Here is a 25,177-nt window from a genome sequence, read left to right as displayed (position 1 = left end):
TGCATTTTGGTGATCAGTCCTATGAGCTTGAGGTGTCAGGATCGAGCCCACCTGTGACCGGGTGTAAAAACCTTAGAGTCAGCTTTGTGTGCAGACTCTTTCAGTGTTGTCACAACCCCTAGTGTACAGTACACAACCCTGTGCACTTAAAAGAACCCATGAATCCATTAGTATATGACTAGATGGTGGCCACATGAATATGTGCAAACACCTAGTTGCGGGTACAGCAACATGCAGTAAACTTGGACAAAGTAATGTGACTATGTGTCCCAGCCCACCCAGCGGTAAATGGGTACCTCGTAAGGATGGGAAAGCCACAATAACTCTGTCTGCCTAGTGGCTGCAAGAGTTATATGCTTCCCCAGGGAGTTGAGATTGATAATAAGATGTGCTGTTGAGATTGACATCCAATGATCGAGGGAAACAATACCAGCGCCTTGAGCATGTATTAATTGCGTGGATATGTGCGTTATATAAATACCCTATAGTATAATTTTAGGGTAACGCTATCTTTCAGGGCATTATCATTTGCAGAAGCCCGAGGTCTTTCATTAACTGCCTGACGAAGGAGGGCAGTTGAAAAGACTGATGGCTTCGGCAAATGATAATGCCCTGAAAAATAGCGTTACCCTTTTTATAGCCAAAATGGATAGAATTTCTAATAACATAAGAATACAAACAACAGCATCGGTTTTGAAACATTTATTGCTAACATCAAACGACGGAGGTCACTGTCATAGAACAAAACAGGTAACGTCACTATTGAGAGTGACGACATTCGACCTTGACCTTTGCCCATATTAAAGCAGCCATTTCTTTCAGTGCTCAAAAAATGTTAAGAGTTCCGGTCGATGTTTTCATTGCTGTATGTTGTAATTTATGGTACAATTGTTATGGTTGACACTGGCAAGAAAGTGCATAAAGGCACAGGTACATGTGACAAATGTGAGTCAGAAATTTCGTTAATAATGAACCCAAGTTCAAACGAGCCGTATGTGATTAAACATCAACAGCTGAGCTACTTAAGACGTCACCTAACAATGGGCTTGATAATGGCCCGACGTCAAGCATTTTGCGGGCTTTATCAAGTTACAGTGGCCCACTGATTTCTGATAACGTGCGGGCGTTTTAATGATAATTCTATCCATTTTAGCTATAATGAACATCAACAAGAACACCTTCATGTATGATTTGACAAAGGAAATAAGGGGAAATGGAAAGTTGCATTTTGTACCAAGTACTGTCCCTACAATCTAGATAGTCACACTCTGGAGTTATCTCCCTTAGATATAGCAACGCTGGTTGTGTGTTGCAACATGATACTCACTTGCAGGGCTGTGATTCCCTTCTTGGTCCCAGCTAGTTTGAAATCCATATCACCTAAGTAATCTTCAATACCCTGCACAAACACACATCAATATATATTAAACTGTGTGTCAAACACAACTCAAAGAATATCCAGGTTGAGCCCAACTATTAACAACACATGTATCAAATTTTATCACAGTTTGAACAAAATGACTGAGTAATGGCTGGATAGCTTTTACAAAATTGCAGATGAGATGGTCACAGTGAAATTCCAGTTTGAAATTGTCATTGAGTCAAGGTATCTTCATTGGTGGGAATAGGCATCAGATGTTTCAGTTTCATTAGTCAGGTGGTTCCTGAGATGTTTAGGATCCAGCTTGTAGGATCCAGCTTGTAGGATCCAGCTCGTAGCATCCAGCTTGTAGGATCCAGCTTGTAGCATCCAGTTCATAGGATCATAGCTCGTAGGATCCAGCTTGTAGCATCCAGTTCATAGGATCCAGCTCGTGGGATCCAGTTTGTAGGATCCAGCTTGTAGCATCCAGTTCATAGGATCATAGCTCGTAGGATTCATAGGATCCAGTTCATAGGATCCAGCTCGTAGCATCCAGCTTGTAGGATCCAGCTTGTAGCATCCAGTTCATAGGATCATAGCTCGTAGGATCCAGCTTGTAGCATCCAGTTCGTAGGATCCAGCTCGTGAGATCCAGCTTGTAGGATCCACAAGCACGACAGATGCTTGACAAACATGCCATCACATGCGTTCACTTAACTTTAAGTCAGATGAGATAAAAACCTGAAAACGTTCCAGATTTACACATACCAGCAAGTCTGTCAACAGCTTGTATTCCAATATGTCCGACTTCTCAGGATCAGTGCGAGTGACCAGTCCAATAGCCACCCCTGCAGCAGCGTCTGAGATGGGGACACCAGCATCCATCAGGGCAAGACTACCACCACACACCGATGCCATGGAGGAAGAACCTAATCAGGAGAACAGAACTCTATGTAACACTGACAGAGTGACAGAGACAGTGACTGATTTCATGAGCAAAATTAAAAAACAGTTGCCCACCATAATGTCGTCAACCAAGTCACTGAACACAAACATTTCACCCACTGAGTCACCTCTTCTGATCAGCATATATTGCCTTGCACAAAATCAAGCCTTGAGTCCCCAAGGGTTTATTACTTTAAAGAAAATATTAATTAAAAAACACTAAAACTCACAGAGTGTGGAGGATATAAAATAGGTCCACACAATCTTGCTCTCAAAGGCAACTGAATAGACCTCACAATCCAACCTGGAAACTTGTTTGATGACATGATATTGTATCCTGAGGGCCAAAGATGTGCTCATAATATCAATCCCTGGTTGGTTTGATCAAGATTTGAACATTTTTAAATTGTCATGATACAGCTGGATTACTGCTGTTGAGTTAAAAACACACAGTCAAACACTCCTGTGTCAAAGTTGAAGGGACCTATATTAACAAGTTCCCACACAAATGTTCCGTGATGACTAATGAAGTATACTATTCACACTTTGCTAAGGATAAAATCATTGATTCAGCAGAAAACTATGATGTGGGGTCAAATTTGGTTAAAATATCTAAGCTTATTGTAAGCTTGGATCCAAGTTTTCAGTAAGTCACTGCATCTTGTGGATCCCATACCTGCTATTGACAGGCGTTGTGGGCTTGTCAATGACCTGTGCCATGATTTGCAAATGGTTGATTGGTGCCATGAAAACCATTTTTATGGTTACTCATGTATCATGTGCATACGTTAGCTAAAAGTGGCTGTTTTCCTAAAGATGTGTTCCCATATCATTATTTATCCAGTTTTAAATGGATACAATTTCAAGTCATAAATCTACGTTTAAGTAAAGTTGCGAATTTTTGTGATCCTTTGCAAAGTGTGAGTAGTATAGTACAAAGGGACCAAGCTTATGCTTCAAGACAACCACAAGATTGACACTTCACAGTTTGACTCGATGGTGTTTGACTGTACTGAAAGGGTGTGCTTTGTACAGTGCCTTGGACAATACCAATCCAATAAACAATTCAAATAATCCATGAAACCAATTTATGATTATGATCATCTCCATGATAAACATAATTACCATCAATGAGGGAGATTGTGGCCTAATGATGAACTTACCATTCGACTCCAACACCTCGGATGTCAGTCTTATTGTGAAAGGAAAGTTGGAGGGTATTAAAGGCCTCAATCCTTTCTCTGCCAGGGCACCTGTGTATGGAACAAGACAGAAACATATATAATATTTATCTCGTAAGAAATGAATAACTAAGTCAGTTTATTTTGCATCTTATCACTGGTATGCAAAACACAATGAGATGTTGCTTTTATTTATAAAGTTACAATTTGGGGTTGTTGAATATCAAATCATCGAAGTTTAATGACATCACTTCTGTTTGGGGCAAACAAATACTGCAGAAAGAGATAACTTCAAAGCTGGTGGCAACCTCTCATCACTTGCATCATTATGTCATATTAGACTGACTGACTGAGTTTTGGTTTTACGCCGCTTTTAGCAATATTCCAGCAACATCACGGCGGGGGACACCAGAAATGGGCCTCACACATTGTACCCACGTGAGGATTCGAACCCGGTCCTCGCCGTGACGAGCCAACGCTTTAACCACTAGGCTACCCCACCGCCCCATGTCATATTAGAAGAGTAGAAAGTTAAACAGTTGTAAAACATTAGTAGATAGTGATAGTGAGTACAGATTTGTGGCCAGTTTCACTGAAGAAGAATTGACTGATAAGAAACTTGTAGTGCCACCTACCATGTCCAAGCTCTCTTCTCTTGCTGGCGCCAATTCGGCCAGTCTCATTGGTAGCATAGGGAGGGAACTGGTAACAAAAATGTAATTTTTAGAGTAAAATTGATATTTTATACTTATCCTGACTCATGCTCTTTTTGCTTGTCTTCTTCTTCTTGCGAACATAGTGGAACACTTGTATCTCCCTAATTGAAGCTCCCTTCAATGTAAAATCACTAATTAGTACTCAGCACGAGTTACCTCCCTTCCACAAGCTGAACGAGGGCTTCACCTCCACCCATGTGCCTCACTCTCTCCTCATATACTGAGCCCAACATTTGAATTTACAGGGAAATCCAAAGTGTTATGTGGGAGGATGGGAGGGAAGTTATTCATGAGTCAGGATAAGTATAAAATATCAATTTTACTCTAAAAATTACATATTTTCCTCTTATCCTGACTCATGCTCTTTTGCTTGTAGACCCGGAATGAAAGGGAGGTGGGAAATATATAACACTTTGGATTTTAATAATTAGTGATTTGAACTGTGATGATTGTAATAACCCTATGGGAACTTCATAAAGGTACTGAACTGATGAATTCCTGCTGCTAACTTATCAGCTGCCATATAAAGGTTATTACAAAGTACTTATTATGATAAAGTATATATAACATTAATACAATGCTTAAGACTAATAGACTTAAGCTTGTTAATATGCTAGTATAAACTCCTTAGAGTTTGTTAGCTAAAATACTTTTAAGATATAAACATAGTACTAAGCTTAAGATATGATTAAAACTTAAGCTAATTATATAATAGCAAAACTCTTTAGAGTTTGTTAGTTAATATACTTATATGATATAGATATAATGCTGAGCTTTAGATATGAATAAGCTTTAGCTACATATATAATAGCAAAACTCTGTAGAGTTTGTTAGCTAATATATTTTACAATATGAGTATAGTACTGTGCTTAAGATATAATTAACTTAAGCTACATATATAATAGCCAAAACTCTGTAGAGTTTATTAGCTTATAGATTAATAATGTAACCATAGTACTAAGCTTAAGATAAGATTAGACTTAAGCTAAATGTATATAGCAAAAAAAACTCCTTAGAGTTTATTAACTAATATACTTTTATGTTATAACCATAGTACTGAGCTTAAGATATAATTAAACTTAAGCTATATATATAATAGCAAAACTCCGTGGAGTTTTGTTAGCTAATACATTTTATAATGTAACCATACTGCTTAAGATATGATGAAACTTAAGCTAATTGTATAATAGCAAAAAACCCTTTAGAGTTTGTTAGCTAAAATACTTATATGATATAAACCTAGTATTGAGTTTATGAAGGAAACCTTAAGCTACATATATAATAGCAAAAACTCCGTAGAGTTTGTTAGCTAATATACTTTATATGATATAAACATAGTATTGAGCTTTGAAGGAAACTTTAAGCTACATATATAATAGCAAAAACTCCGTAGAGTTTGTTAGCTAATATACTTATATGATATAAACATAGTATTGAGCTTAAGATTTGAAGGAAACTTAAGCTACATATATAATAGCAAAAACTCCGTAGAGTTTGTTAGCTAATACAAGTTATAATGTAACCATAAAGCTTAAATGATGATGAAACTTAAGCCAAATATATAATAGCAAAAAACTCTTTTAGAGTTTTGATAGCTAAAATACCTATATGATATAAACATAGTACTGCGCTTAAGATATGAATAAGCTTAAGCTACCTATATAAAAGCCCAAACTCTGTAGAGTTTGTTAGCTTATATATTTTTACAATCTGAGTATAGTACTATGCTTAAGATATAATTAAGTTAAGGTAAATATATAATAACCAACTCTGTAGAGTTGTTAACTTATATATTGTATGATGTAATAATCATAGTACTGTGATGATAAAAGAACTTAAGCAAATTATATATAGCATGTAGCTATTTCAGATCTGTTATAAGATAAGTAGAAATCTGTAAGATTGACTTATCTTCTCCGAGGAACTGTCAACTGTTGTGCGAGGACCATGGGATCGAATTGGTGGATACCTGAGACGCCCCTCGGTGATGATATCTCTCAGATAATGGTTGGCAACCACCATATCGGATCTCCAGAAAATAAACCCTCCATTATTTCAAATAACATTGTGTAGATCAATGCAGAAGTTAAGCTCTAATATCATGAGTATTAAAGCTCATGGAGGGTCGGATTGGGTCCATCCTCTTGTATGCACGTGAGTATGACAGTTCTGATCCAAACGGAGATATAGTACGTGAGATTTCATTCTCATGTAAGTTGATGATAGAGGAAATAATCTGTTGTATTATTCCCTTCTGTTTGGTTCGGGTGGAGATAAATTTACAGTGCTCTTGCTGGCCATCGTGATAGAATCATCGTATCATGAAGTCCAAGTATGTCATCCAGACGTGTTCATAAACCTCACTTGTGAGGTGTTGGAGCACTATATTCAGATCCCCAAGTTGGAGGGTGAAACTTCCGTTTTAATTCTCCAATCAGAAAGTTTAAGTAGGTTTACTAACCATCTAGTTGTGTTAGTAGCTTCATTATGACATTCAGCTGTAGTCTGAGACCCTGTGGATTTAGATCCACTTGTATCCCGTCGTCTAGGTTATTCGCTGCGAAGTCCTTGACGATGTAGGTGCACAACCAGGTGTGTCTGTCCTCGTTGAAGTTTATGTAAAATTGCCTGACTGCCGTGCCCTCGCCCTAACTTGACAGGGGAGGTCTCTAACCTGAAGAAAGCAGCCCAATCATGAAGGTTCAGATTAACTGGACTGTAAGGAGGCTTGCTCGCTCACTGATATATAGTTGTCACTTGTAACGTAAGTGTTGACCTGTGAACTAAGATCGACTCTCTCGCGTAGGTCGTTGTCCAACGCGTCCAATCAGAACAAGGCATTTTGATTCTGTAGAATTCCCGCTGTGATGTCACAGGTGTAGCAGGAAAAACCTTGTATAAAAATCTTGCCGCCGCTGATATTAGCATAATCGCCGGTCTTCACCGTAGCTTCCCGGTTACCCGAGTGACCACGCGAGTTTCGAGGGTTAAAGGTAAACGCGAGAAACCTCCGCGCGAAATACCTCGCTCTGTAATATTAATGCTGGGTAGGTTATTTTCCTGGCTGTCGTGAAAGTAACTTCAGTTTTGAATATAATTCCGACTTTCTTATATAAAGGTACAATAAACTTGCAAGTTGTCAGCTTGTAGACTGTATACATGAATGTATCGTCATAATTGTAGAATTAAAGCTGAACTTGTTGTACATATTTTTCTCAGAAACTTTGGACGATTATGAGTTATACTCGCTGTAACAAGGCTGCTGTTCAATTTCGATATTGAATTGTCTGCAGATCTGCGTAATGGTCACGCATGTAGATACTCGTATCGTAGTCCGGGATTGCATATTCTAGCAATCTATAACGGAAGGTTGATTTCTGTGAAGATCTATGCAACGCCGTTGATTAATTAATATAGCGACGCTTGTGTTGTAAATAGCCTGTGCAATTGTCTTCGCGAGGCTTATAGACGGCATATGGCATACAGTTGATAGACAACTTATCGCGATGTCTTGAACGGACTGACGAAGTAGCTATATATGACGAAAGTGGCTAATATATGGAGACCTTGGAGGAGAATTCCCGGTGGACGCCGGAGATTTCATTAAGCTCTCTAAGTATCCAATCTAGATTTCCTGTGTGAGGTAGACTTGAGCCACTTTAGCCTTCGCGACTTCGCCGGAAGGTATTGAGTCAGAGCCGATCAGTATATATATAATATATGAGCTTGCTTCAGCGAATCCACCTCTGTGTTCAACAGGAGTGAGTGAGTGAGCGTATTGTTTTACGCCGCACTCAGCAATATGTGGGGTCGGGTGAAGCTACCATCCGCCGGACGCCCCTTGTAACTGGTGAGGCTCTAGCTCCTTCGCTGAGGTGGCCTGGGACTTCCTAGGCAAAGTGTCTAGAAACCGATCAATATATGAGCTGCTAGCTTCATACAGGGTGTGGTTCTTGCTGGTTCTGCATAAGTAGAGCCGAGTAGATCATCCTATCATCTTCAGAAGTCGCGGTCACGAAATCTGGTGATAAGAATCTCATTGATCGTTCTAGATCTATTAATGCCAATAACATACGCCTCTGGCGCTTGAACTGTTATGGCTTTATGGTAGGCTGTGTCCACATACTGTGGCACCGCAGCAATCGAGTCGATTGGAGGTAAGGTGATGGCGCTCTGCCTCGCCTTCCTTTATCAGGTATGTCTGCGCCGAAGTTGCCACTCTTGGAAGGTGAAGAGAGATCTAGGTTGTTTACCATCCAATATCGTATCTCAGCGCCTGAGAAAATGATGCCTCCATCATTTTTTCTATCCCAGCATCACTGATGAGAGGTTGATGCTCTTCTGATGGTGGACTGTGTATTTCTATCTCTATGTCGGGTGACGCCGGGGAGACCTGACCGTAGACTTGTGTGCAGACTTGTGTGGTGACCTGTGAGACGATCGATGTGGTGATGTACGAGGAGATCGGCGCGGTTAACGGCGCGGAGATCGTGTTGGTGAACTGCGTCTATGGGTTGACCTTCTCGGAGACCTGTGAGGAGAATGTTGATAGCTTCGCGAAGCTCTCGTGTAGTCAGGTGTCCTTCGCGAAGGCCTTCGCGAAGGCCTTCGCGAAGCTTCCTCTGCGTCCGGTCCTGGGGAACGGCGATTTGACCTTCGCAAAGGCTTCCGTGAGGTCTGACGGTCTGAGTCCGCATCTAGGGATGAAGCCGAGGCTGTACATCTGGGTCCTTCGTGGAGGTGGTCTGCGACTTCCTTCGCGAAGGTGGCTTCGTTCGTGGCTGCTACGCTGATGGGGGTGCCTCTGGGGTGTCGTCTGCGTTGGAACCTTCGCGAAGGCACGGGCCTTGGGCTGGCTGCTTCCCAGTCTGTGGTGGCCCTCCATCATGATCATGATTTGCCGCAACAGTTCATCTGGGATGGTCTGCGACGTATTAGTCGGTGCCCTCTCTGCGATGTTAGCGCCGGGACCCTCAGGGAAGTCGTCTGACGTCAGTGTAGAGACATCAGGCTGCATGGCGATCTCTGCTGATGTCACTGTAGCTGTCTCCGTCCGCTTCTTGTGGCGACGCCGGGATGATGATCAGCTGATCATCGTAGAGGCCCAGTTCAGCGGCTGGAACAATCTCGGTTGAGAAAGTCCTAGTAGACTTCGTTGATTTCCCCTCAGAGGTCGACGCTGCCCTGGGGTGCGGTCTGCGCTGAGTGTTGGTAGCGACGGGACCTCAGGAAGATCATAGAACATCAGCGTTGGTACATCAGGCTGCATGTTGATCTGCGCTGACATCACTGTTGCCGACATCGGTCATTCTTTGATGTACATCAGGTATGATGATCGGCTGATCATCATACAGGCCCAAATTCGCGACGGAACAATCTCAGCTGAGAAAGTTCAAGTAGACTTCGTTGATTTCCCCTCAGAGGTCGCTGCTGAGATGCAGTAGAAAACTCTAGTCTTCGCCGCGACGATGGGATGTCTGGGGAAGCAGGACGCTTCTTGAGGCGGGCGGACTACGCCCCACGCCTCTCCACCACTCTAGCGGAACACCAGACGGGAGCGGGTCGACCAACAGCAGTAGACTGGCGAGGGGTTCAGGTGTATCAGTCATGGCTAGACTCTGCATATGCGACTCTATCTCCGCGCTGCCTCTCAAACGCAAAGCAATTATTTATTAAAGGCAGAAATGGATAAATTAGTACCGCAACTGCAACGTGAATAAAATGAACATGGCGCAGTACAACTAGGGCATATTAAATGCGGATCAGCAGCAGAATAAAAACGTAATCTGCAACAGAACAGAATTTTTATCAACGTAATCCACTGAAACAAACACGGCAAGGTCCGTGAATAAACAGTAGAAACACGACTAAATATCAATATATAATTGTTGAAGGATACTAGCTAAACCTCTATAGATGTCTATACGAGGTAACTAACTAAATATAATCAAAGGATATAGTGTGTCGGGAGACACAGGTGCTCTCACGTCCAGCTCACTGGGCGAAGAAGGAGAGAGTGAGGCACATGGGTGGAGGTGGCGCCCTCGTTCCCGCGCTTGTGGAAGGGAGGTAACTCGTGCTGAGTACTAATTAGTGATTTTACATTGAAGGGAGCTTCAATTAGGGAGATACAAGTGTTCCACTATGTTCGCAAGAAGAAGAAGACAAGCAAAAAGAGCATGAGTCAGGATAAGGAAAAATAAGAAAGGCTGCCATTACTGATGTTAATGATTTATAGCAAAAATGTATCACCTCATAAATTCATTCTACAAAGAAGAATTCTGAGCAATTCAACCACTTCTGCATTTTTGTTGTCTTATGCCACACTCAGCAGAATTCCAGCTGCCCAATGTTTATTGAGTCACCTATGGAGGTCCGGGTTAGAAGGAACGTTCAGTAGCCCATGCTTGTCTTAAGAGGCGACTAACGGGATCGGGTGGTCAGGCTCGCTGACTTGGCTGACACATGTCATCGGTTCCCAATTGCGCAGATCAATGCTCATGCTGTTGATCGCTGGATTGTCTGGTCCTGACTCAATTATTTACAGACCGCCATCATATAGCTGGAATATTGCTGAGTGCAGCGTAAAACTAAACTCACTCAATTTATTGAGTCAGGACCAAACAATTATGTGATTGATATCATAGACAATGTTAATGTCCATGTGAGAACCAAGTTACTCAGTCCACCTGATCCTAAGTTGCTGAAGAGCCTTTCTAACCTGGAATCATTACAGGTGAAAGTACCAGAGTCACCTGCTCTGCCTCAGATCCACGTGTTCAGAGACTGACATGTGTCTTGGATTGTAAGAGAGCATAAGGTTAGAATCCATCCACTATACACAGAATCAGAATTCCTTCAATCTCTGTTCAGCTAAGTGACTGTTAGCAGTTTCATCTGTTTCATTGGTTCAATAAGCCTCGTGAAAAACAGCAATTGTTTTGTCACACCATGAGGGAGTAAGTGAGTATGATTTTACGCCGTTTTTAGCAATATTCCAGCAACATCACGGCGGGGAACACCAGAAATGGGCTTCACACATTGTACCCATGTGGGGATTCGAAACCCGGTCTTCGGCAGACTCGGCGTACAACGCTTTAACCACCAGGCTACCCCACCGCCCCTCACACCATGAAGACAGGTTAGAATGTGACTGCAGGGCTTATGTGGTCAGACTCGGAGACTTGGTTGAAGCATGTTACTGTCTTACAATTGTGTAGATTAACGCTAAACATGTCAATCACTGTATCGCCATACACACTCTTTTGTCAAAATATTCCACAGTTCACATCATTATGGCAACAATTATTGGTGGATTTTACTTCATGGTTTGGACCTACATGAAGTGTACAAAATCTTTAAACAAGCATCAACAACTTTAATCTCATTGACACTGTAGTTATACATGTCACAATCTATAATTTTGAAGCAAACTTGTATTTCCGAGCATCTCACCTCGTAATGCAACATGAAATTCTTTTCCTTCAGACCTCTGAAACATAACATAACATGGTCTGATTGCAACATGGAAAGAGTGAGTGCGTGAGTTTAGTTTTACGCCACACTCAGCAATATTCCAGCTATATGACGGCGGTCTGTAAATAATCGAGTCTGGACCAGACAATCCTGTGATCAACACATGACCATCGATCTGCGCAATTGGGAACAGATGACATGTACCAACCAAGTCAGTGAGCCTGACCACCCGATCCTGTTAGTCGCCTCTTACGACAAGCATGGGTTACTGAAGATCAATATTCAAACCCGGATCTTCACGGGTACAACAAGGAAAGAAGGAATCTTTACTGTCAACCTCGAGTTGCAACAATTAGATTTCCACAAAGGGCACATTTACTCAGGTCATTTGTTTAACACTATCTTGAACATTATTTCAGTAATACAGTGGTGTGTCAGAGATGCAGGTGTTAAGGAGCATGGCAACAGTTTCTCTCACTTCCACGTAAAGATTTATCAGAGAATCAATCTGGTCTGAGGCACTGGGCTTCACTTGTTGTTGAACCGGGTTTTGTTATAACTTTAACCACTAGAGATATTCTGATATCAAGATGTTTCGGAGTAAATAAAATAATCCCTTCAAGGATGTATAATTTAATTTCCCAGCAGTTAATCAGCAATATGTAAGCACTACACTGATGGCCTAGCAAAGGTAGGGGTACGTACCCAGCCAGAACAGACATAGGGTCTGACTTGAAGGCTGTGTCGAGACTGTCGAATGTCACGGTACATAGAACCTGCAAAACAGCCACAACACATTTACTTGGCTGACATGGTCCACTGAAGGGTTATATTGTTAGTCTCAGGGAGAACCTTTCAGGGATATTAGAAAACATTTGATGAAAACAAACCCTTCAAACTCAGTCATAGTTCAGTCCCAAACACTTCATAATGAGAGGCGGGTCACTCAATATTTACTTCAAAATGTTAAGAGCTATATCATTGTCTGTTCAGCGGACAGTAATTTTGGTTCGTAGATGACAATTTTGAACGCAACGTGTAGATTTCAGCATGATCAACCACTTTGTCCCCTATGGAAAGACTGGAAACCTCATCTGCCCTGGCATGTCCATGCAGGCAAATCTTAACATCAGTTTGAGCCATAGCCTTAAAATGTCTGTCTGGAGCAGACTACAAAGCATTGTCCTACATTAATCAAAAGCCAAAACCTTTCTAAACAAAAGGAATCTCTCAAAAACCTGCCTGAGTTTGTCCCCTCTGGAAGATGGCTGACCCATGCAGTGGTTTGTACAGATCGACCTCACAGGAGATGTCCCTCTTAACCAAACCTGAAGAGGTTTTCAATTCTTCTTCAAGAGAGTCGTCCTTGGGGTACATATTATGCATTTTCCAAGCTGAAAATGTCCTGTGACAGTTGTATCAATGTTTTTTGAATAAAAAGATTGTACAATAAATAAACTCTTTTATTTACTATACGGCCCCTACCTCACGGAGTTACCTCCCGTTGCGCATGCGCACCAACTGGGTAAGCTCCTAGACCCGTATCATCATTCCTTCTGCTGAATATATCAGTGAACAGAATTGCGGGAGGCGGGAGCCCTACCCCAAGGATCGACTCTCTTCAAGAATTGAAAACCTCTTCAGGTTTGGTTAATTCTTCTTCATAGAGATCGTCCTTGGGGTACATATTATGCATAAACACAGACTCCCAAAGACCGGAGGCCAGGGAGGAGGGAATTCTGTCCAAGCACACACAAAATATAGCGATCGTATCATGGAAAAAAATTGAACAGACGCCATAACACTCACCTGTCACTTGTCCCAGTTGCGCTTCCGCGAGAGGCATTATGGGAGGGGAACTGACAGGGAGGATTTGTGCTCAAAGACGACCTCCATACGTTTAGCATAGGCAATCGCACATGTACGAATGTCAACAAAACCCCACCCACCACGTGTCGATTAGTGAGCACCGTAGGGGGGAATGTCAATACCGCTCACAATCGACTAATTACTCCTGAGAGAATCGAAAGGGGGTAGTTAGCTCACAGTAGCAGATATGTCAATAATACACAATTATTGTACAGCAGCGTCAATAAACAAACCAATAAACCAAGACTCACTCGGTCAGGGTGGCAGGACACTGTCCACTGGAGAGAACAGAACGGCCAAAGCTCGCACGATTACGGGAATGTGTATCGAGCTGGTAGTGCCGTGATAAACGCAGCTTGGCCGGCTCCAAATAGCGCAGAGCAGATCTCTTCAATGGGGAGTGCCGATGCAAAAGCTTTTGATGCGCTACTGCCCTGACCGAAAGTGAGCCTTCAACCCCTCAGGGGAGGCTTGCCCTTAGCCTGATAAGCGCACAAATACACGAAACTAGCCAGCCAGACAAAGTCTGCTTGCTCGCTGGCAGACCAGCCTTCCCGCCACCGTAGAATAAACAGAACAGCTGGGTACCCGCACGGATTCCCCGCGCTCGCTTGATATAGACTTTGAGCGCCTTACGGACATCCAACGGGTGAGTGCTCAGAGGAGAGTGGTCCCCGATGTGGAAGGCTGGGTAAGAGTGGGAAGTTCGATAGGAGCTGTCACATGGAAAGCGGATCGACCTTCGGGCGTAAGTATCCGGGAGGCTTAATGCTGACACGATCAGTGTGAAACACAGTCAGCCGGTCGGACGACATAGCATGTAAATCGCCGACCCTACGCCCAGATGTTACCGCCACCAGAAAACAGCCTTCCAAGTTAACAACTGAATGGAAATAGCCGATAGGTGTGAGAAAGTTGGACCGACAGCCAATCGAAAGCACGATTGACAAATCCCAAGGTGGACTGGTTCGCCTGAGAGCAGGTCGAATCCGCTCCGCCAGCAAGAAAGCGCTTGTACGAGAGGGTGCTGCCCCAGAAGAGCACCATCGACAGGGGTGTGAAAAGTGGAAATAGCGTGGAGTAGCCACGAATGGTCGGCCGCCAGGCCTTCTTCCAAACGAGCTTGCAAAACTCCAATACTGGACTAAATCCGCAGAAAAGGGATCTGCAATCCCCTATCTGAACACCAGCGCGCATAGCGGGACCACCTATCCTCATACTGAACGCTTGTCGAATCCCACCGGCCAGAATTGTGTCTGCAACTGCTGCAGGAATTCCGCTGCGGCCTCGAGGCTAGACCTGACAGAGGCCAAGCCACCCACTGAATCCGGATTTGGGTGGGCCCGCTCTGAGTGAGAATGTCCGGGTCAGAAGGTAATAGAACAGGAGGCTGAGCCAGAAACCTGAGAATTACCGGAAACCAGCTCTGTGACGGCCAAAGCGGTGCCAGTAGCACAAGCAGCCGAGCTGGCTGGGTGGACAGCTGTGAAAGGACACGGGAATGAGTGGTAACGGCGGAACGCCCAGAGCACTTTGCCCGTCCAATCCAGCAGGAAGGCGCCGCAGCCAACGCCCCTGGGTCCGTATTCGAGAGCAGAACACGGGTGTCTGATGCGCCCCGCCGACGCAAAACAGATCCACCTGGAACGCACCCGCATAACTGGGAGATTACTCTGAAAATCTGCCTGTCGAAAGCATCCACTGCAAGGGCCAGGATCCGCGAGAGAGCGCATCTGCTCGCACGCTCTCCAGCCCCGGAGATAAACAGGGAGTACCTGACAGTCGCACTGGTCGCACCAGAGGAGAAAGTCCCACGCCCCGAGGAGCCGCTGGGGACACCGTGCCGCCTCTGCTTCAGGATGTACGACATGGCCGCCTGGTTGTCCAACTGAAGACGGACTACCTGGCCACGGACATGCTCTCTGAAGCGCCGAAACCAACCGCACAGCTCTCAGTTCCAACACGCTGATGTGAAGGTGGGCTTCGCTTCGACCAGAGTCCGACGCCGACAGACTGCCCAGAACACCCCCCCAGCCCGTGAGGGACGCATCGGTCTGAACTGTGAGAGCTGGCGTCGGGATTTCCAAGGGGATCCCCCTGGTGAGATTCCCGACATTTGTCCACCACTGAAGGTGAGGTGTCAACCACTCGGGACTGTGAGACTGCGCGCCCAGATCCTCCGCGGTGAGCCCACAGCCGAGCCAAAGCTTGCTGTATAGGGCGATCCTCAACCGCTACGGCCACACGACAGAGATCGTCGCCGCCATATGGCCCAGTAGACGGAGCCAAGTCCGCGGCTGGTGCCTGGGGCTGGGAGAGGAACGAAGATACCATCTCCCGAACTCTGGTGATCCGGTCGGGCGACAAGGAAACGAGATCCTTGTTTGTTTGGAATCGCGACCCAAGAAAAACCAAGTCCTGGGTGGGTACCAGGTCGGATTTCTTGAGGTTGATTATCCACCCCAGTCGAATTAGAATGTCTATCACTGTGTGAGTAGCATCTAGACTCGCTGGCTGTGTTAGTGCTCCGAGCAACCAGTCGCCGAGGTAAGGGTAACAACGCCTTCCTTTGCTTAACGAAAGCGGCAGGGTAGCTGGGACTAACATGAGCTTGCTGAACACCCTTGGGGCAGTCGATATGCCGAAGGGGAGCACCCTGAATTGGTAACACATCCCGTCCGTAAGAGAACCGAAGGTACTGCTTGAACGATGGATGTATGGGCACATGCAGATACGCGATCCTTTAGGGTCGATTGACGGAGCCAATCGCCGGGCTGAACAGATGAGATCACCGAAGCGCAGTGTCTCCATCTTGAAGGATGGTACTTCTAGCATGCGGTTCAACCCCTTGAGGTTGAGAATGGGACGGAACCCGCCGCCTTTCTTCGACGCAGGAAGTACGTGGAGTAAAATTCCGCCTCGTTCCTCTCCCGGTGGAATGCGCTTCGCCGATGCCAGCAGAGCCTGAACTGCCGCGAATATGCCGAACTCAGCCGTCCGAAGCTGCCAACAGGCACCGCTGCCTGGGGTAGGCCCTCGGCAATCCTTTGCCGGACCTCCCCGCAGAGCCGAAGCAAACCGAAAGCACCGTCATGCTGCCTCTACCTCCCCAAGCTCCATCGACTCGGGCGCTCGAGCCCCCGAAGTCTGGGCTGGGTCTCCTCTGAAAGAGGACCCTAACCCCGACCCGGTGGGCGGCCTAGCACTAGGAACCACAGAGAGGAGGAGCAGACAGAGTGCCCCCAAGCCAGCTTCGCAAGCTGCACGGACTCCTCGTCCCGAGACGCTGGAGGCATACCAGGCAGAACTGGTGCCTCCGGGCATCATGGAGGCGCAGGGATCGGAACCCCAGGAATACTCAACGGTCCCTGCGCCAACTCCGGGGACTGGGCACCTCCCCTCGCCCCGGACCCGAAGCCAGAGGCAACGGGTCTACAGACGCCTCAAGGCTGAGGGATCGAGCCGAGCCCGGCGATCCCACCCCCTGACTCTCCGCCCCCCGTCCCAGAGTGAGCGAGGAACTCCTGCCGGAGCCCTCCAACAGACTCACGGACGAGGGACTTCACAGAGTCCATATGTTGCTGAAACAATTTATCCATTAATGACATGTCAAACCCACCAGTAGAAGCAGGAGAGGGGGCTTGGCTTTGGGATTTTTTTCCCTTACGAGACCGCTTTTGGGCCTTAGACGGGGGGACCTGGGTAGGTTCCCCACCCGCCTCTCGCATCTCTTTGTAAAAGAGAGTGTCAGCCGCCCTCCTCTTTGGGGCACGGGGGGAAAACCCAAGACATATTGGACACACTTCGGCGTCATGGCCGGTCTTTTCCAGACAGGCTACACATTGGTCATGCCTGTCCGCCCGTGGAATGCTCTGTCCACAGACCAAACAGGAGGAAAAGGCCTGAAAGCAAACACGCAAGCATGTAGCTAACGGCGGACCAGCAACATATATACACGTAGAAAACATTGAAAAATACGTGAAGGCTACCACGGGAAGTAAGAGTTGGTTCAATACGCAATATTACGACCACATGGCACGCTAAACTTCCCGCCATGGCAGAGCAACATGTGCGTAAACCACGGGAAAGTTAGCGTAATAGAATTAATACAAAGTCACAATTATGAAACAACCAACTGTAAAGCTTTACTGTTCCTTTCATAGGCAAATAAAGACCATACATACAGGTGGTGTAGTATCAGACATAGTTTTCTTTATCAGAAAATTCAGCGCTGTACGGCTCATGGACGTCTGTTCACGGCAGTGACAGCAGAAGGAATGATGATACGGGTCTAGGAGCTTACCCAGTTGGTGCGCATGCTCAACGGGAGGTAACTCCGTGAGGTAGGGGCCGTATAGTAAATAAAAGAGTTTATTTATTGTACAATCTTTTTATTCAAAAAACATTGATACAACTGTCACAGGACATTTTCAGCTTGGAAAATGCATAATATGTACCCCAAGGACGATCTCTATGAAGAAGAATGTTTGTTTGTTAAGCCAACAACTCATTCAGTTCCCTACATAGATGTGGCCCATTTCTGGTAAACCCTGCCATGACATTGCTTAAATACAGCTACAAACAGAATCACTCTCTGATATGCTCACATTTACAAATCCCAACATCCACTGGACACGATATGGCTATGATAATAAGTACATGTTTGGGAGATGTTACCTTTTCTGTTCATCCAGTATGAGATTCCTAAATACATTTTTGGACAGAGCATCAAATACTTGATGTATGTCCTGAGTTTCCACTTCTGGTTTATCTGCAACACAAACAAGGATGACAACTGACGCAAGTGGTGCTCAAAACTTTGGCAAATGCATACAGACAAAAGCATCCACCCAGGAGAAAACATCACACCTTGTGTTTGAGTGCAAATGTTTTAGAAAATGGACTGCAGAGTGCAAGCAGCACTTCCTTCAACTTATAACATAGAGAGACATTTGATTATGATTACATTGTAGTGACATCAGAGTTTAAAGAAGATTGTAGTCCTACTCTCATCCCAATTTGCTGTACACAACATGCCACCTGCCATAAAGTGGGAAGTGATTTCCTACTTGTCACTGTCAATTTACACTTATGAGAGGGGTACACAAAGTGCGCAGTCTAGACTACCAGTTGTCCGACTTCCAATTTTGTGGAAGTCGCGGTGCCTGAGCGGGTTAGGCAGCTGACTTGGTGTGCTGGTGATTTGGTGCCTGACTCTAAGGGTGTGGGTTCGAATCCCGGATGGGACTCAACCCCCCAAAAGTACTAGAATTTGTACTTTACTAAGAAAGCGTAATCCCAAATATAACATATGTTATACTTGTCACTGACTTTGTAATAATTTAAAATGATTATGATTCCTAGTTTCATGGGTCATATGGATGATAAGAGTCTCCAAACTGGGGATTTGTCAAGCTCTTGATGGAGAGAGGCATTGAGACGGGCAAAAGATCTGATGTTAATACTGACATGAACATGAACAGAGAACCAAATTGAAAATTTTAACTATAAATTGTATATTTATTTATATACTTATCCTATCTCACGACTTGCACCTCTCTCTCTTCATTCAACCATGAGTGGAAACGAATTAAAACTTTGCTCCAAGGCCTACCTTGCCCCTCTCCCGTGCTGTGCGTGCCTTCCTGTGTCAGTCGTGCTCACTAGTCCATGACAGCACGAGGCATGCGCAGTCCTCACCCACGTGATCACCTCACATACTCATTCTCGATCTTGGAGCCATAAAAGGACAAAACCGGAACGGTGGCAATCTATGTAATGGGGAGGTAGGGAGGGACTTTATCTCATGAGATAGGATAAGTATATAAATATACAATTTATAGTTAAAATTTTCAAATTTTTAAACTTATCCTATCTCACAACTTGCACTTATCCCACAGTAGGAAGGTGGGTCATAGATTACCCGAAATTCAAGCGATAACAGCTAAGTGTTATGCCCAAACAACCGTAGGAAGCAACTACAAGGTAGGCCAATAACTACCAAGTTACTATGTGCGAGGGTAAGTGCGAACCCATTGACTTACTAAGCACAATTGCTCCCAGGGACCGAGATTCCCGAGCAATGTGGTGTTCAGTCACTACCTTCACAAAGTGAAAGGACGTAGCTTAACGAGTGTAATCAGTCGCATCGCCACGATTTCCAAGGTACCCCCGTAATAAAAGTCTAACGACTAGTATCAGGCCAGCCCCTGCTTAGAAACAACCCCCACAGACACCGTCCCGAGGAGGGTGAAAGAGAAATTGAATCGGTAAAACTCACAATTTTAACGTTCAGTACCACATCATCTTATGACTTCCACTACTTACCACAGTAAGATCACATAGATGTGTATAGGCACTTAGGAGCATGAACGCCACGAAGTGTAACACTTCGGGAAAGACTCACTGACTTAATTACTCCGTGGAGCAGAGGACAGTAAGTGAGGTGGCGACTCTCTGTAGTCTCAAACAAATGAGAGGAGAAATCTAAATCCCGGAAGAAATAAAGACGGAAATCTGAAAAAGTTCTTCAGATTTATTCAGATTGTACACAAGCAGACACGATCGCGACTTGGGATCAACTGCACAGTGTGATCCATATAGCATCGGAGCACAAGGAAGTTCATTATCTGTGATGTTGTGCCGCTGATAACTGCTGGGCAAGGACGAGTGGTCCAAACTGATGAAGGCCTTGAAAATCCGTCACCGACACATCTCTGAGGTAATGAGATGAAATAACTGTGTCAGATCGCCAAAAACAATCCTCCATTATGGCAGTTAACAAGCAGTTGCTATGCAACGCCATGAGAAGCCAATGCCCTGGTTTCATGAGGGTTGACTGCCGTAGGTGGTGGCAAAACCGTCAAAGTGTAGGCTCGTAGTGTTGTAGCTCGTAGCCAATATGAGAGTGTTGTGCGAGAGACTTCTGCCTTGGAAGCAGTAGACAAGGGTGTAAACAGTCTCTTACGCAGACGGCGGCACTCTTGCGATGCTTTAGGTAACGCTACGAAGTGTAACACTTCGGGAATGACTCACTTCACTGACGTAATTACTCCGTGGAGCAGGGGACAGTAAGTGAGGTGTGGACCCTCCAGCGTCTCAAAAGCGAGACCTGCGATGGTCAGTTCGAACCCATTGACTTACTAAACACAAGTGCTCCAGGGACCGGGATTCCCGAGCAATGGGGTGTTCAGTCACTACCTTCATGCAAGTGAAAGGACGCAGCTTAGCGAAAGTGTAAACAGTCGCATTACCATCGATTTCCAAGGTCTGACGACCAGTATCGGCCATCCCCTGCTTCGACACAACCCCCACAGACACCGCCCCGTGGAGGGTGAAAGGGTAATTGAATCGAAACTCACAAGTCCCAGAAGAATCGAAGACACAAATCAGAAATAAAAGTCAGAATTTTATTCAGATTGTACACAAAGCAGAAACGATCGCGAACTGGTGATCATCTGCTGAAGCTGATGGTTGTCCCGGTGCGAACAGGCGATAATGACAATGCTGAATTCCAATTAAGTTGTGATGAAGGGCCCTTTCTCCTGATGACCACGGCTAGGCCACTTGATGGAGAAAGTGAGCTCCAGCTTGCAAGATGTGCCAACGAATAGGTGTTGAGTCGGTATGAAGGGCACCCTAGAGACTCCAACACAAACATTCCACTTGTTGAGCCACCAACAAAAGACTGAATGTAGTTGTGCGGGAAGACGAATCAACTCCCTGGGGTTGTCGTCCCCGATGTATGGGTACAGAACCATCTGAAGAGGGCAAGCTGCAGCTGGCCCCTGTAAGTCAGCACTTGTGCCGACACCAACCACCCTAGTAACTTCTGCCACTGGCGAAAAGGTGTGGGTTGGACCAACACTAGTGGTGCGTTGCACTGAATCTTGTCCCACCTCTCCTGGGGCACAAACATCATGACCTGGTGTGTTGAATATTGTCCCAATAAGAAGAAACAGCGGGTCGGTGTTACCCCTGATTGCTCCGAATTTAGTAGCCATCCTAATTGTGTGAGCAACTTGATGATGAACTGTCTGTGGAAGGGAAGGACGACTGGATCCTGCTGGGCTTGAACACAGTCGTCGATATTGTTGTCAATTGTCACGCTGCGACAATGCAGGTAGATTGTTATCAGAATGGGTATCTGAGTAAAAAACCACGGGGCTGCGCATATGCCCATACAGCAGGATCCTCCATTGGTATCAATGACGCCCCATAAAAGTAAATCGAAGATACTTCCGATAGTCTGGAAGTATCCGATGTGAAGGTAAGCGCCTCACAGGTCGAGGGACTGACTGACTGACTGAGTTTAGTTTTACAATCGCCTTTAGCAGTAATCCAGCAAAATCACGGCAGGGGCACCAGAAATGGGCTTAACACATTGTGCCCATGTGGGGATCGAACCGGGTCTTGGGCGTGCGAAGTCAACGCTTTAACCACTAGGCTACCCCACGGCCATCGCGAGGTCGAGGAAATGAGAGGTCTAACCACTCTTGCCTCTGACAAAAGATATCTCCTGATATAAGAACGTTCAATAAGTCGAGCAACTTCGCCAGTTCTGACGGAGTGCTCAATGTAGTATGTTCGGCGATGGAGATTGTCAGTCAATCTACAAGAACGCTCACATTATAAACAAATTGTAGAAATTCCGGAGGATCGGTGACCTCAGGAACGTTTCTTTTGGCCGAACAAAATAATGGTGCTGCCAGGTGGAGTGATATAGGTAGTAGATCGCTGCCTGGTGACAGTCCTTGCATAATGCAGTGACCTCTGAACTCAGTGCTTGACTAGTCAAACCGCTCACGGGTGTTTCTGTCCGTCACCCTCAATAAGCAGTCTCTCGACTGGCTGTCAAAATCTCGACACAGTCACTCTTACCGAATGACAGCGTTAGTTGTTACTTGCATTTAAAGGCTGGACTTGGTATCCGATTCGTGGGACCAAGAGAATTCTGCAAGGGCACTTCATAGTCACTCTAATCATCAAAATTCGGTAAAACAAACAGTAGTCCGCCATTTGCAAACGCTACACACGAAAGTGACAAAATATAATGGACAACTTTGTCTTTGGTAAACCGGGCGAAGTCGCAACCCATAAATTCGGCTGAGCTATGCTGGCTATTTGACAAAACATTGCTGGTACCATGCGCAAGAACTTCACCCATTTGTTATCTGTCCAGAAACTTGCTTATCATGTAAAACAAAGGGAGATGAAGATGACGAGCCGTCTGCAACAATTGCACCCAGTGATACACAAACACGCTGTTACCAGTAGTCTGTAGTAACAAGACTCATCGGAGCGTCGTAGAGTATTCCTGGCTAGCAAGCGTATCTAGTTATGCCATATCGGGTGGTTGCAGAACTGATATCTACACCGAAGGGTAGAATCGTTGAACCGAATCATTCATCAAAAGTGAAGATCGGATGGTAGATTAAATATGGAATGAGATGAGCCCCGGTCACGGAGGACTCTTGAGAACTGGGATCGCCAGGCCGTCAAGTGCCGAAATGATATCTCTAGATGACTGCGCTACTAACATCACATGTAAATCAAATCGGCATGGTGAAGCACATAGCTACTACTACCTCTGTACATTGATCTTGAACGGCTAGGTGAACTGGTTCGACGATAGGGAGCCTTCGACCTGGTGAAACGGTACGAGCCGGGCTGGTAAATCAGTTCAGGGTGGTGAGCCGGAAAGTTGATCGCGGATCTGAATCAGTCCGATGTGATCTGAATCGCGTGACTGATCTGGATCGGTTCGGTAATCCGAACGGGTTAAATGATCTCAGCTGATGGAGAGATCTAGAACGCCAGATGAACCGGTGAGGCTGAAGTGAAATGTTCCGCCGAGGTGAATCGCTTCGGTGCTGTGAATTGAATCGATGATGTGAACTGTTTCGCGATAAGAAACAGTTTTAATATTATGGCTTAACTGAGTCAATGTCGATTCACATACGGCGCGGCTAAACGGGTTCGGTCTGGTGAATCCATTTGGTATGGCGAACCGATTCGGTGTGGTGAATCGGTTCGGCAATTTGATGGTACGGTCTGGTGAAACCATTCGGTATGGCGAACCGATTGGGTGTGGTGAATCCATTCGGTATGGCGAACCGATTGGGTGTGGTGAATCCATTCGGTATGGCGAAACGGTTCGGTCTGGTGAATCCATTCGGTATGGCGAACCGATTCGGTGTGGTGAATCGGTTCGGCGATTTGACGATGTAGATCGGATGTGTGAGTCAACTGGTAACACAGAGCGTTTTGATGAGGCGGAACCACAGCTAATGATGCGTCCATAAAATTATCACCGTCCGACATGGGAATCTGCAGACGACGAGCAGTTAATACCGGTCGTTAGAATCGGGGGTTTGTCGGGTGATCAACTGTTGAAGTGTAACAAGCTCTGTCTGCCAGCCATCGGGAGCAAGTATGTCTACATGCTCTAAAAACGTCCTTAATAAGGGAGCACATTCCCGACAACGTTTGCTCCAGGAACATGACGATTGGGGATCCGAGGAAGTAAATATTGTTACAGTGTGAGCAAAATTACGCTACTGAGTCTAGACTGACAAGACGGGATATCCTGATTCACCTGAAGTGAATGAGACCGACTACGAGAATCACTCTGACGAAAACACACCGTACGGCTAGGTGAACCGGATCGAAATGGCGAACCACTTCGACTAAGTGAGACTGAACGACTACGGGAATCAAAAACACTGTGGTGAGTCGAACGGAAGCACATATTGAGGTGAGGTGAGTCGGGAATGTGAACCGGTTCGTCCTGGTGAACCTATTTGAGTACGTGAAACAGTACGGCCAGAGGAACCCATTCGACTACGTGAATCAGTTTGATCAACTGAACTCATTCGAGGATGTTGTGGTGAGCCGGTTCGGCCTGGTGAGCCGGCTCAGCTGTGTGAGCCAGCTCGGCCGTGTGAGCCGGTTCGGCAGGTTCGACTTCGAGAATCACTCTGACAAAATCACACCATACGGCTAGGTGAACCGGATCGAAATGGCCAACCACCTCGACCAGGCGAGACTGAACGACTACGGGAATCAAAACGCTGATGGTGTGTCGAACTGAAACCTATGTTGAGGTGAACTGAGTCGGGAATGTGAACCCGTTCGTCCTGGTGAACCCCTTCGATTACGTGAATCAGTTTGGTCAGGTGAACCCATTTGATTACGTGAATCAGTTCGGTCAGGTGAACCCATTCGAAGATGTACTGGTGAGCCGGTTCGGCAGGGTGAGCCGGTTCGGCAGGGTGAGCCGGCTCGGCGGGGTGAGCCGACTCGGGAAAGTGAATGAGACCTAGAACGACTCCTCCCAGCCGTGGAAATAGGAGAGCGGTACGTTCCAACCGCGCCGATCCCCGCTTCGACAATGAATGCTTAGAAGTTCTCGAAGTCTGTGATCGTTCCGAAGAAGCAGACCTACGAGATAATGTAGATCGCAGGTCTGGCATAGAAGAAATATCGGTCATTACCACCCTGGTACGCTCAAGAGAACTTAAACTGGGTGAGGGAAGCTCCCCTAAAGCCTTCTAACGTTCTCAGATAAATAGGAATCCGACGAAGCGTCCATAAAATCTTCGTCAGGAGAGACGGGCGATTGAGAA

At 45.6% G+C, this 25,177-nt stretch overlaps 1 protein-coding gene across 1 annotated transcript in view; it reads right to left on the bottom strand.

Moving 5' to 3' along the window:
• Positions 1-25,177, bottom strand: part of LOC124286342 (polyribonucleotide nucleotidyltransferase 1, mitochondrial-like) — a 38,977-nt gene that overhangs the window by 5,525 nt on the left and 8,275 nt on the right. Inside the window, exons 13-22 of the mRNA XM_046722703.1 lie at positions 18,228-18,321; positions 17,266-17,278; positions 13,200-13,214; positions 12,924-12,998; positions 12,387-12,457; positions 11,661-11,697; positions 4,125-4,191; positions 3,472-3,561; positions 2,132-2,292; positions 1,328-1,399 (exon numbers count right to left, since the gene is read on the bottom strand). Of these exons, the coding sequence (XP_046578659.1) occupies positions 1,328-1,399; positions 2,132-2,292; positions 3,472-3,561; positions 4,125-4,191; positions 11,661-11,697; positions 12,387-12,457; positions 12,924-12,998; positions 13,200-13,214; positions 17,266-17,278; positions 18,228-18,321 (695 nt within the window). The remainder of the gene's footprint in view (positions 1-1,327; positions 1,400-2,131; positions 2,293-3,471; positions 3,562-4,124; positions 4,192-11,660; positions 11,698-12,386; positions 12,458-12,923; positions 12,999-13,199; positions 13,215-17,265; positions 17,279-18,227; positions 18,322-25,177) is intronic.

Source organism: Haliotis rubra, unplaced genomic scaffold (assembly GCF_003918875.1).
Source record: "Haliotis rubra isolate DU_JTF1 unplaced genomic scaffold, ASM391887v1 Scf380, whole genome shotgun sequence".
In the NCBI taxonomy this organism is placed as follows: Eukaryota; Metazoa; Mollusca; class Gastropoda; order Lepetellida; family Haliotidae; genus Haliotis; species Haliotis rubra.
Note: the sequence above shows the minus strand (reverse complement) of the source record. Positions and strands in the feature narration are given on the sequence as shown.